The sequence below is a fragment of the Psammomys obesus genome, unplaced genomic scaffold, assembly GCF_907164565.1.
Source record: "Psammomys obesus unplaced genomic scaffold, mPsaObe1.curated_primary_1811, whole genome shotgun sequence".
Classification (NCBI taxonomy): Eukaryota; Metazoa; Chordata; class Mammalia; order Rodentia; family Muridae; genus Psammomys; species Psammomys obesus.
The window spans coordinates 1915499-1929363 of record NW_026594418.1 but is presented as its reverse complement, the minus strand read 5'-3'; the positions used below and the strand labels follow the sequence as shown (position 1 = coordinate 1929363).

The following is a 13865-nucleotide window of genomic DNA, read 5'->3' as shown; positions in this document are numbered from 1 at the left end:
GGGGGGGGGGGGGGGGGGGGGGGGGGGGGGGGCGGAGGAGAGTGCATGTCTCTTTGTTTGCTTTTTGTTTTGTTTTGTTTTGTTTTGTTTTGTTTTGTTTTGTTTTGGAGACAGGGTATCTCTGTGAAGGCCTGCCTGTCCTGGAGTTTATTCTGTAGACCAGGCAGGACTCAGAGATCCTCCTGCTTTTGCCTGGGATTAAAGACATGGGACATTAAAAAAAAAAAAAAAGGAATAGTGCTGCCTCAAGATCCTGCTATATCACTCCTAGCCATATACTCAAAATATGCTCGAGTACACAACAAGGGCATTTGCTCAACTATGTTTGTAGCAGCTTTATTCATAAAAGCCAGAACCTGGAAACAGCCCAGATGTCCCTTGGAGGAATGGATACAGAAACTGTGGTACTCAATGGAATACTATTCAGCAATTGAAAACAAAGAAATCATAAAATTTGCAGGCAAATGGCGGGATCTCAAAAAGATCATCCTGAGTGAAGTATCCCAGAAGCAGAAAGACACACACAGTGTATACTCACTTATAAGTGGATACTAGATCTACAATATAGGATAAACATACTAAAACCTGTACACCTAAAGAAGCAAAACAAGAAGAGGTTCCAGGGTAAGAGGTCAATCCTCACTTAGAAAGACAAATGGGATGGACATTGGATATAGGAGAAAACAACAAACAGGACAGGAGCCTACCATAAAAGGCCTCTGAAAGACTCTACCTAGCAGTGTATCAAAGCAGATGCTGAGACTCATAACCAAACTTTGGGCAGAGTGCAGGGAATCATATGAAAGAAGGGGGAGTTAGTATGACCTGGAGAGTATGGAGGCACCACAAGGACTAAATATATCTGGGCACAGGAGTCATTTCTGAAACTGACTCTCCAACCAAGGACCATACATGGAGATAACCTAGAACCCCTGCTCAGATGTAGCACATGGTAGCTCAGCATCCAAAGGGGTTTCCCTAGTAAGGGGAACAGGGACTGTCTCTGACATGAACTGATTGGTCTGCTCTTTGATCACCTCCCCCTGAGGGGGAAACAGCCTTACCAGACCACAGAGGAAGACAATGTATGCAGTCCTGATGAGACCTGATAGGCTAGGGTCAGAGGGAAGGGGAGGAGGACCTTCCCTATCAGTGGACTTGGGGAGGGGCATGGGAAGATATGAGAGAGGGGGATTGGGATTGGGAGTTGGGAGGATGGAGGGAGAGGGCTACAGCTAGGATACAAAGTGAATAAATTGTAATTAATAAAAAAGTAAATAAAATTTAAAATATCTTTAAAAAAATAAAAAAGAAAGAAAAGAAAAGAGATGTGGAAATCCACAGCTAAACAGTAGACTGAACTCGGGGAGTCTTGTGGAAGAGTGAAAAGGATAGGGAACACCACAAGAAGACTTACAGAGTCAACTAATCTGGGCCCAAAGAGCCTCACAGAGACTGAACCAGCAACCAAAGAGCATGCATGGTCTGGACCTAGAACCCCTACACATACGTAGCAGATGTACAGCCTGGCCAACATGTGGGTCCCCTAACAACAGAGTAGGGGCTGTCTCCTCTGACTCTGTTGCCTGCCTTTGGATCCCTCTTCCCTAGGCTGCCTTGTTGGAGAGGGTGTGGTTAATCATGCTGCAACCTGAGATGCCAGAGTGGTTTGGAACCCCTTGGGTACCTCCCCTTCTTGGAGAAGAAGGAGAGAAGGAAAATGGGGAGGAGTCATGAGGGTAGGACTGGGAAGGAGAGAAAAGAGGGACTGGGATCAGGCTCTAAATAAAGGAATGACTAAGTAGATGAATAAATATATAAATAAGTGTAAAATAATAACAAGAATCAACAGTCATTGGTCATTGCTATCACTTTACATCAATGGTCTCAATTCCCCCAATAAAATAACATAGACTACAGAATGTATGTGAAAACAGGATACATTCTTCTGTTGCATATAAGAAACATACCTCAACACATTACTTAGGGGTAAAAGGTTGGAAAAAAATATATTTTAAGCAAATAGACCAAAGAAACAAGCTAGTGTAGCTATCTTAATATCTAACAAAATAGACTTCAAGCCAAAACTGAACAAAAAGAGATTGGAAGAGCACTACATACCCTTCAAAGAAAAATCCACCAAGATGTCATTTCAGTTCTTAATATCTTTGCCCAAAACACAAAGGTACCCACTTCTGTAAAAGAAACACTACTACAGCTTAAATCACACATTGACCTTCACACACTGATAGTGGAAGATTTTAGTACCACACTCGCACCAATGAACAGGTCATCCAAACAAAAACTAAACAGAAATACTAGAGCTAACAGATGCCATAAACCAAATGGAACTAACAGATATTTACAGAACATTTCACCTAAACACAAAAGAATATACCTTCCTTTCAGCACCTTCTGAAACTTTCTCCAAAACTTACGATATACTCAGACATAACGCAAGTCTTAACAGACACAAAAAAACTGAAATAACTCCCTGTATCTTCTCAGACCACCATTGATTAAAGCTGAACTTTAAGAACAGAAGAAACAGAAAGCTTACAAACTCATGAAAACTGAACAGCTCTCTACTAAATGAAAAATGGATCAAGACAGAAATAAAGAAATTAAAGACTTCCTAAAATTCAATAAAAAATGAATACACAACATACCCAAACTTATGAGACACAATGAAAGCCATGCTAAAAGAAAAATTCATAGCACAAAACTCAAGTCTAACTTGATCAAAAAAAAAACTCAACATAAAACTAGATACATGGAAGCTGACAGACGAGAAAGTGAGGAATAGCATTAAGATGGCACAGGAGACAACTTTCTGAATGGAACACCTACGGCACAGGCACTAAGATCTACAATTAGTAAATGGGACTTCATAAAACGGGAAAGCTTCTGTAAGGCAAAGGACACTATCAATCAGCCAAAGCAACAACTGACAGATTATTTGTTGAAAAAAAAAAAAAAGGTTTTTCCCAACTCACATCTGATACAGAACTAATAACCAGAACATAAAAAGAACTCAAGAAACTAGACATCCACAAACCAAATAATCCAATTAAAAATGGGACATATTTCCATATTACCTGATGGAGACTTCCACTTTAGACTCTATCTCTACATAATGTCTGGCTGTGGGTCTCTGCATCCACTCACACCAAAATATCATTAGAAATACATTCATTACCCAGCTATTTAAAAAAAATGACATCATGGCATCATGAAATTTGCAGGCAAGTGGAGGGAGCGAGAGAATAATCATCCTGAATGAGGTAAACCAGACCCAGACAGACAAATATTATATGTGCTCACTTACAGGTGGACATGAGCTGTGAAGTAAATGACAACAAAGCCACAATACATACACCCAAACTGATTGGGTAAAGAGGACTTCTTTGGGGGTGGGAACATGGATCTCCCTGGGAAGAGAAAGTAGAATAGATTTTGCAGGTGGACTGGAGGTGGGTGAAGATGGGATGGGAAGGATCAGGTAAGGGGATGGCATAGAGGGAGAGAGTGCAAGAAGAGACAGCTGGTATGAGATGGGGTGGGATTGTGGAAACCTAGTTCGGTCGAAACTTTCCTGGAATCTTATGAAGGTGATACTAGTGAGGACTCCTAGTATGGTGGATACAGAGTCTGAACTGACCATCTTCTGTAGCAAGTCAAGGATCTCAGTGGCAGGACTGGATTTTATTTGGTTGAGTTGTTGGTTGAGGGGTCCCATGGAAATCCTCAAACAACATAAGCTGATGCTAGGACAGAAGCTTACTCCCTGCAAGCTGATAGTGGGGAGCCATTGCCAAGGACAACATCCACACAGTTCTTTGAACATAGAGAGGTAGATCTCATGTTTGTATGGAGTTTTAACCCTTAGGTTTTAACTCTTTAGTGTGGGAATGTTCTCTATAGGCTACTCAAAGATAATCAACACAGCCACAAAACCTATAATCTGTCCTGCCTACAAGATGTGCTAGGGTAATGGTGGTGCAGAACTTTTGGAAGTGGCCAACCAATGTCCGATTTAACTTGAGGCCCACTCTACTAGAGGGAACCCATGTCCAACATTGTTTACATGGTTGAATGGTGCATAGACCCTAGGATAGAACTACACATGATGTGGAAGGAAGGAAGGAAGGAAGGAAGGAAGGAAGGAAGGAAGGAAGGAAGGAAGGAAGGAAGGAAGGAAGAAAGAAAGGAAGGAAGGAAGGAAGGATGTATTTCTCATGATATTCTGGTGTGAGTGGATGCAGAGACCCACAGCCAGACATTATGTGGAGATAGAGTCTAAAGTGGAAGTCTCCATCAGGTCCCTCCACTGGTGCCCAGGGAATACTGTAGAAAAGAGGACAGAGGATTGTAGGAGTCAGAGAGGATGAAGGACACCAGGAATCAACTAAGTGGAGGGCAATTGAAGTGGCAAGCATGGCACCTGCATGGGTCTATACCAGGTCCTCTACGTTTATGTTGTGGTTGTTAGCTTGGTGGTTTCATGGAATCCTAACTGTGGAAGTGGTTCTGTCTTTGACTATTTTGCCTGCTCTTAGGATTCATTTTCTCCTGCTGGGTTTTCTTGTCCAGCTTCAGTGTGAGGGTTTTTGCCTTGCCTTATCATATTTTGTTTTGTTGTGTTTGGTTCTTGTCACTTGGAAGGCTGCTTTTTTCTGGAGTGAGATGAACAGAAAATGGATCTAGGATAAGGGAAATGGAAGGAGTTGGGAGGAGTAGAGGCAAGGAAAACTGTAGTTGGGATCAGTTGTATGAGAAGATAATCTATTTTCAATTGAAAGAAAGAAAGAAAGAAAGAAAGAAAGAAAGAAAGAAAGAAAGAAAGAAAGAAAGAAAGAAAGAAAGAAAGAAAGAAAGAAAGAAAGAAAGAAGAGAAAAAGCAAAAAGGAAAGAAGAAAAGAAAGGAAAAAAGAAAGGAAAAAAGAAAGAAGGAAGGAGGAAGACAGTAAGCAGGTGTAAGTGTTGTTTTTATTTCCTCAGATGAAGGGACAGGATGAGAGCAGTATCCAAGCTGTACAAATACATGGCTTTGGCTGAGCCCAGAGCATTTCTACCTCTGTTCTAACTATCCCCAAATCTAGCCCTGGAAGCTTCTAGCCTCCATACAATCTAATCTTCTGCAAGACTGGACCTTGAAGACTTTAGCTTTCAGTCTCCATCTGCTAACCTATGCCTAGAATGTCTTCAGCTTCTGAGACTTCTGCTGAATAAGCTCATCTTTTCTAGTTCTTTCTGAACTCTGGATCACTGGTTCAACAATGGCTCAAAATGCCTCTCCAAGATGACTGATTCAAACTGGCTTCTCTCTCCTTCTCACTAAATTTCTCTGCCTAAAAACAGTAAACTGCCTCTGAACTCCACAAACTGAACTGCATAAACTCACCTGCACACAATTGAACTGCACCAAACTGTACTATTCTCCAACCCTTCTGCTCTGTCTCCATGAATTCTCTCGTGCACTCTCTGTCTCTCTCTCTTCATCTCTCTCTGTCTCTCTCCCTCTGTCTCTCTGTCTCTCTGTGTATTATTCTCAATTAGATAACTTTTTATTCTTGTGAGAGTTCAGTGTATCCTATTTCTGATTAATTTTGTCAAATGTTTCTCTGATTCATCACTTTGTCTGCCCCTCTATTAGACATTATTGTTTGTAATTAAAGGTGTGTACTAAATTCCAGCCAGAGGGATTAAAAGGTGTGTATTTAAGCCAAAGGGATTGACAATGTGTAAGGGCATGTCTGTATTCCAACCAGATCATACAGACCTAAGCCTTTGGGTGTGATCCCTTGCCAGGGCAGCCATGTTGCTAGATTAAAATTTCTTTACAAGCTGGATGAGCAAGCCATGAGAAGCAAGCCAATAAGCAATACCCCTCTATGGCCTCTTCATAGGCTCCTGCCTTCAGGTTCCTGGCCTATTCGAGTTCCTGTCTTGAATTCCTTTGATGATGAACAGTGATGTGGAAGTTTAAGCTTAAATAAACCTTTCCCCCCTACCCCCAAACAAAGGAAAAGAGAAAAAAAATTACTCACCTTTTTTTGATATCATGTTTCCTTGTTTCCTTATTGCCACTCAATTTTGTTGATGTCTTCTGAAGTAGGTAGGCTTGTGGTGAGTGTCCTGCAGTCAGGGAACCTGGGTGCTCAGGTACTTTGTTCTCACTGTTTTATTAAGGGAAGAATAATGACCTGAAGGATTCTGTTTCATACTGACCTGTGTTTATCACTTTAGGTGGGAGTGAAACAGCTAAAGTGAAATTGTTCTGAGCATCTATTCGCCAGGGCCTGGAAAATATCTCCATGAGTGAAATGCTGCTGTTCAAGCACCCCAGCACCTGTGCAAAAGCTATGCGAGACATCACATCCATCTAGAACCCAGTACTGCCAAAGTAGGCCGATCGCAGAGGCTCGCTGCTCAGCCTATCTAGCAAAAATGATGGGCTTTGGTTCAATGAGAGATTGTGACTCAAAATACAAGATGGCAGCCCTGAAGGAAGATGACTGATGCTGACCTCTGAACACATATTTGCCTATGGTCAAGTACACTAGCACATAGCCCCCCCCCCCCCCCCCCGGCACAGAGACATCAAATTTCTAAATTTCTGTTCCAATAGTATACTGGACCTTCTCTGTGGGACTGCCAGACTCCTACAAAGGCAGTCTTTTCCATGGGTCATTTTTTAGGTCAAGATGCTGTAGGAAAGGATGGTTTAAAAAAAATAAACAATCTAATTATTAATTTTTAAAAATGGCTTCTGGTCTGCCATCTTGCTTATGGCATTATCTCTAGCCTCATGTTCAAACCATCATAATCTCAAGGAGTTGGATGCAAATGCTTTTCTCAAGTATTCACTGACTTATATCCTTATTTCTTTGAATGCTCAATAGTTCTAGTACCACCACCACTTGGAGAATTTGCTCAATTGAAACAAGTGTATACAACTACAATAACAGCTTCTTTTTATAAGAGAAAAAAAAAATTTTTTCTCTTTCTCTCCTTCCCTTCTAGTCTATTGCATCACACGTCCTTGCATTTACTTTGTCAAGGGATTATTAGATATCATTTTGCTAAGGCAAAATGATACAATGATTCAAGGGATACAAATTAGAATATGGGAGGGAGGGTGGGATTGGGAGGGAATGAGGGAGCAGGATACAGCTGGGATACAGAGTTAATAAAATGTAACTAATAATAAAAAAATAAAATTAAAAAAAGATTCAAAACAAAACAAATTAGAACATGTCCTCTATAAATAATCAAGCCCACATATCTAAACACGTCACATATCCAGCTCTCGCTTGTTTCTCTGGCCTCATCCAGTGATAAACCCTATGATGAAAGCCATACCGTACAATTCTCAGGAAGGATGCTGTTAGTTCTCGTTTCTAACCCTTCTTTAGGTATTCATTCTCTCTGTCTTAAATGCTCTTCCCATCTAAAGTGAGAATAACCTTTTCATTCTCCAAATCCCAGCTAGGAGTCTTCTCTATAAAAGACTCCAGACATTACTATGAAAGCACTAATCTGCTAGGCCCTGGTGCCTTTCTGTCACTACAGTCACATGTATTTTTTCTGCTCTGCCATGTACTCTGGAACCTTTCTTGTCTTTTCATATTCATAAACCATCATAACACATATTTACCTAACAGAATTCACAAATGAATGAGTAGGATAGTGAGTGGAAAATGGATGGATGAATGAATGAATGAATGAATGAATGAATGAATGAATGAATGAGCAAATGCCTCTGTTTCTCTTAGAGTGAGTAAAATTCAAAGTCATTTAGGCCTTTTCCTGAGACCTAGAGAGCTGGCAACTTCGCATCATCATTATTAAAGTCACGTAGGTTATCTGATTCCATGCAGAGAAAATTAAAATAACAGAAGCAAAGATCTTATCCATTAGGAAATGTGTGTAGTGCTGACACTCTGATATTTATCTTGCTCACTCCTAATTTCTTCAGATCCCTCACATCAGAGTAGTTAAGATCGTCTCTTTTCTTATCTCCGAATAAATTAAATTTCTGATTAGCGCCAAAGGAAACTTTTTGCACAAAGGAGTCCTTTTAAATGAGAAAATTCTTGCAGGGCTGATTTCAGAGGTGGGTCCTCAACGGTAACAGGACACTGTGTCACTGACCTTTAAATTCAGTAAAGCTCACCCTTTTACAGAGTGATGATGTGGGGGCTGTGGGTATCTGTTGAATGCCTCCTCTCTCCAGTCCAAGGCTCCAAGGATAAATAGGAGAGCAATTGATTTTAACCATTTAAATTGTCATTACACAGTCATAACTGATCATGCTGGCTCTCAAAAATTTACCCGTCTCTATGGTCAAATCACTTGTGGTAGATCAAGAAATCATTAAAATATTTAGAAGAAATAAAAACTATTTTATTTGGGGGATAGTGGTAGACTAGTGTGGCCATATTAAATTATGTTTCTCTGTGTCTCTAGAACAAAGGGGAAATTCACAACTCTGGGAAAAGAGAAGATGATCAGGAAAAGGGTATCTTTGGAAAAATAGGCCTTCACCGTTAGGGTGGCTTAAATCAGAATGGTCTCCATAGGCTCACACATTTGAGGCTTTGATTCCCAGCTGGTGGACTGTTTCAGAAAGATTAGGGGGTGTGGCCTTGGAGGATGTATGTCACTGGAGAGGGACTGTATTTTAGCCCCACTGTGTGGGGGCTGTATTTTAGCTAAACTCATCTGATCTGATCAGATTAGAGACAGAGCACTAGTTCTATAGAGTTCACCTGATGACATGTTTAACCTTATTTGTTAGCTTTGGGCTGGGGGCTACTCAGGCCTTGCTCCTCTGCAGCAAATGTTTTGTTTTGTTTTGTTTTGTTTTGTTTTGTTTTGTTTTGTTTTTTCTCTCTCTCACTGTAGTATAATAAGTGATAGCCACCATATTATGGGTATCAGTGAGTATGTAATTCCCATTTCCATAAAAGAAATTAAACAAGCATTCTAAGATATTGGAGGCTTCAGGCTGGACATCTGGAATAAATGACCCATGCCCCTTATCCCTGGTACCCTGAAATCAGAGACAACCTCACTGCAAAGATTGCTGCAGGTTACTCACCAACTTCACGGCATGGGACCTTCCTACCTCAACACTGACACCTGTTAGAAGGGACCTCAACAAACACTCTGCTTCGTGCACTTGAATTCTCTTGAGAACTCCTGCTATGTCATCTTGTATGGCATTAATAACTTCTTAATAAACTTTTTACTCCAAAAAGGGAAAATATGTCTGTGTCCCTCTTAAACCCAAGGCCTTATATGCTGTTAAAGGTCACCAAGAAGTGAAAGGGAAGTTCAGAGACTTAGACAAATCAGTCTAAGTGATTATCATAGTAGAGGAATTCAGGGTCATTTTAAAAGGCAAGGTAGGAGGAAAGGCCAGAGAATACTTGACTGCCAAGTACTGGGACAGGAAAATATATTCTTCACAAAGGCTTAGAAGGGAGCAGAGGAGAGTTTTTCCCTGTGCACTACTTACTAGATATAAATAAGTACTAAATAACTAATTTTCATCCTTTATTCATTAACTTTATATTAACCTGTCCTGGTCATAGGATGCTAAGATATTTGGCCCAACATTATTTTTACTGTATTTGTGAAGATGTTTCTAAGTAATACTGACATGTACTGAGACTGGTAGAGAAAAATTGTCCTTCCTAATGCACAGCCTGATTTTCATGAGGTCTCATTTATTGATTGTTGCTCTTTGAACCTGTGCTGTTGGTGTTCTGTTCAGGAAGTTGTCTCCTGTGCCAATGAGTTCAAGGCTCTTCCCCACTTTTTCTTCTAACAAGTTTAGTGTGTCTGGTTTTATGTTGAGGTCTTTGATCCACTTAGACTTTAGTTTTGTGCAGGGTGATAAGGATGGATCTATTTACATTTTTTTTTACATGTAGATATCCAGTTAGACGAGCACCATTTGTTGAAGATGCCCCCCCCCCCCATCCAATCATACGATGACCTGACTAGAAAAAGACTGAGGAAAAGGAATATTTTAGCTGGAACATTAGTCTGGCTTTAGTCTCAGACTTACATTGCTGGCTCTCAAAAACTTAGGTCTACACATTTGCCCTGGAGCTTACATCCATGGCTATCCAGGGATCCAATTTACTAAATCCATGGTGGGATTTCTCTTCTCTTTTATTCTTTTGGTTTTCTTTTAAGGTTGCTAGGAAGTGAACTTGGAGGCTCTTGCGCTAAACGTGTCCTCTGCCAGTGAGCTACACCTCCAGATAGATCCCTCAGCCGCGATAATCACATAACAATTACATGAAATAATCCAAATCTTTGTCTCTTGCTCTCTTGCTCTTTCTCTTTGTTTCTCTCTCTCTCTCTCTCTCTCTCTCTCTCTCTCTCTCTCTCTAGGAGACTCTTCTGTCTAGTCATCTGAACACAGTGAGTGTGAGATTCATGTTGATTTTTGTTCCTGACACTGTATTCCCTGCTGAATATACACCCTAGCCCTCAAACTCTTGTGTAAAGTCACATCACTGTACCTGATTCACATTTTGATTGACACAAATTCTGCCAGAATGAAGAAAAATCATCTAAGAATTGAGCTGTCCAGATTCCAAGATATTTTAGTGCCCATAAATTTGTAAAATCTCAAAACTGACATTCACATTAGTCAGTTATCTGTCCCCATCTAGAGACAGCAGCCTTCGTACAAAGGCTGCTGAGTAGCAGCCAGGCATCCTGGTACCTTTCTGTCTGCCTACAGTCCCCTATACCAAATCATGTATGACAATATAGTCTTAAAGAATCTCCATCTGCTACCCCAGTTGAGACCTCTTCATGGTAAACTGTTCTATGTATCTCTCTATAGACTTACTGGAGAAATTTTATAAAGTTTACTCAGATTAGGAAGTATTACAGGAAAATGACTTTTCAGAACGACTGAAGTCGCATAATTTCTATGACTATCTCGGGTGTTTAGTGAACTTAATTCTATAAAGTACTTCCCAGGAAAAGTTTGAGGTAGAAATAAATTTTATTCACTTTTTTATTTTTTAACATATTTTTAAATTAAAATATAATTACAACATTTCTCCCTCCCCCTTCCTTCCTCCAGTTTTCTCCAGGCACCACCCTTGCTCTACTGAAAACTGATGACTTCATTTTTCTTTAATCATAAATATATTAAGTACAACCTGTCAGCTCATGTAATGTTATTTGTATGTATATGATTTTAATGCTGACCACTTGGATAACATAGATATCTAACTGGATAAAAAGAATCAAAGCAGATCAGGGGCCAGAAAGATTGGAAGAGTCAGAGAAACAGGAAGTTTGCTGGGAGCTTTAAGCTCCTAGAAATGTCAGAGACGCTACACTCATGAAGTCCCATTAACACGGCTGCCTCAAAAAGACCTGAGCAAGGATGATACCTAGACATGCTAACATGAGAGAGTGAAAGCTATCAGAGCCTCAACCCTAAATAAAGAACCACAGGCAACTAAAGAATGCTGAGAGTCAGAGATATAGTCTTCCCCAGGGTAGAACTGCCATATTATAGTTCAAAACTATAGTTATGCATGTTCATTGGTATTTACCTTTGAAGAATGAAACTAGAAAGCACTGTTCTTTAATTCTCAAAAGAGAATACACAGTCTTAAACTTTATAGTATGTATGCACCTGAAAGCACAGAGATGTGTTCAAGTAGATGGAAGGCAAATATGCTGAGGAATTAAAAGAAAATTGCAGAAACTACTTCTTAACATATTGATGAGAAATGAGTAAACTATGTAAGATCAAAGATCGCAAATGACATTCCTATGTTTCAAATAAAGCATATGAAACATGCCAGATTAAAATGTGCCCTGGACTATATCATTCACAGAGCTCTGGAAAACTCCAGATCAGTTTGAAAACTAAGATTGACAAACTAGGTAAAATTTCAGATGACATAAAGCTGACAGAACCAAAGTTCAAATCATCATGTCAGTATGAAACATGTTTTTAAAGTGACTGTGTGTGCATAATTTTTAAATATCCTTATCATGAATTATGATTTCAAAAACCATTAACTCCAGTATTCCTGCTGCATTTCTTCACAGAAATGATTTCGACTCATAACAGTTACAAGAAGCCATATCTAAATGTCATTCACATTTCATAGGTAAAATATATGTTGTATGACATATACAGATCACAGGATCATCAGCAGAAATAATCTGGCATTCACCTGTTTCATCTTACCTGAATTACCATGCTCTGGTTTTAGCACCAGATACTGACATTCACTACTTAGCTGCTGGCTGAGCCAGCTGCAAAAAGGAGAAAGCTTTTCCTTGGTCCTTGTGTTGGTACACTCGGCAGCTGCATAGAGAGGGTGACTGCGTAGCTGAGCTGAGAGTCCTCCACCTGTTCTACATCCAGAATGGGAACACAAGGAAAATGTGTCCACAATCCTGACTTTTGCAGTAAAACTCCATGTATTTGGGCTTATTATGCCCATAGGGCAGCTCACACAATAGGGAAGAGATGGTGTCTCAAGAAGGAATGGGGCTGGCAAATACTGAGTCACCAAAGTATGTGCTGTCAATGTATGGCCCAAGAACCATTCAATTTAATACAGGGAAAATGAATTAATTGCCAGATATGTAGTGAGCAGAACGACTTTGGAAACTGATAGACTTCCCAATTTCTGTTTCTAATGTTTCACTTTGAGCCATGCTGTTAAGTAGCTAGTTATGAGCAGGTATGGAGAACACCAGCGATGAGTCCCTCTTAAAATGTCAACATCCTATAAAATAAAGACTAGAAGATTAAAACCTTCCTGATCAGGAGAGAGTGATATCTCCGAGCCCAGGAAAATATGATAACTCAAGTCGTTAATACATAACTATTAACCTGACTCTGAGCCTTAACCCTTGTAACATTATCAGACAGCAGGAAGCCTTCTAATCAAGAACAAAGACACCACTGTGCCCTTCTGTTCAAGAAGCAATCTAAACAAAGTCTTGTGATTGTTTAATCACCTGAACAAGGCAACACACCTCAGGAAAAGATGTTTGTTCTAGAAATCCCTCAAAAAAGTAGTATAAAAGTCTCCCTAGGGTGCAGATTATGATGTTAGTCTCTCTGGCCACTGTAGCCACTCACCCCCTTTGAGTGCACTTTATAATAAATATTGCCTATTTTCTACGCTGTGTTCTGTTTCTCATCTAGATGCTTCCCGTATATTACAAGAAAGAGCCAAAGAGATAAGATAAGCAGAACCCAGATCAAAAGCCCAGTGGCATGTTAACTATTTTCATCTTAGTACTGATAAGATATAGACTCACCTTCTTGGGTTGAGACCGCAGAATTTCCTGCTTCTTTGAGGATGTAGGCTGTCCCTTTCTCTCCTAATTCCATAACTGTACACTTCACTCATTCCCGCTCGTGTCTACTCCTATCACTTACTGCACACGAGCTCAGCTATGCTTCCGCACATCAGCTCCTTTAGGGTAGTGGTTTCTGAATGTGTGTCATTTCCGTGTCTCCTTTGCTACTTATGCTGCCAGTCAGAGACTCAGCTGGAGGTGTGCATGGGGTTATTTTCCTTAACTAATTTCCCTGAGTGCTGTGTGGTTATTTTCCAGACAAACGAAATATTAATTTGGTAGAAGACAAATCTTTATCCTCCTTTGAGTCCACACAAGGTCAATTTAGTGGGATAGTCATTACTACCTTCTGAAAAATGCTATGCCTTCATTCCATGCTCCAGTCAGGATGTTGCTAGCTTACAGTGGTTTCCATAGTCGATTGAGGGAGGCTCTCAGCGGTGGGTCTCTTTGTTGTATTATTTGTTTTGTTTTGTTTTGTTCAAGAC

At 40.1% G+C, this 13865-nt stretch overlaps 1 protein-coding gene across 1 annotated transcript in view; it reads right to left on the bottom strand.

The window, feature by feature from the left end:
* LOC129685414 (adenylate kinase 4, mitochondrial-like) overlaps positions 1 to 13427 on the bottom strand; it is a 23830-nt gene extending 10403 nt beyond the window's left edge. Inside the window, exons 1-2 of the mRNA XM_055618956.1 lie at positions 13336 to 13427; positions 12248 to 12417 (exon numbers count right to left, since the gene is read on the bottom strand). Of these exons, the coding sequence (XP_055474931.1) occupies positions 12248 to 12417; positions 13336 to 13427 (262 nt within the window). The remainder of the gene's footprint in view (positions 1 to 12247; positions 12418 to 13335) is intronic.
* Positions 13428 to 13865: the final 438 nt, after the last annotated feature.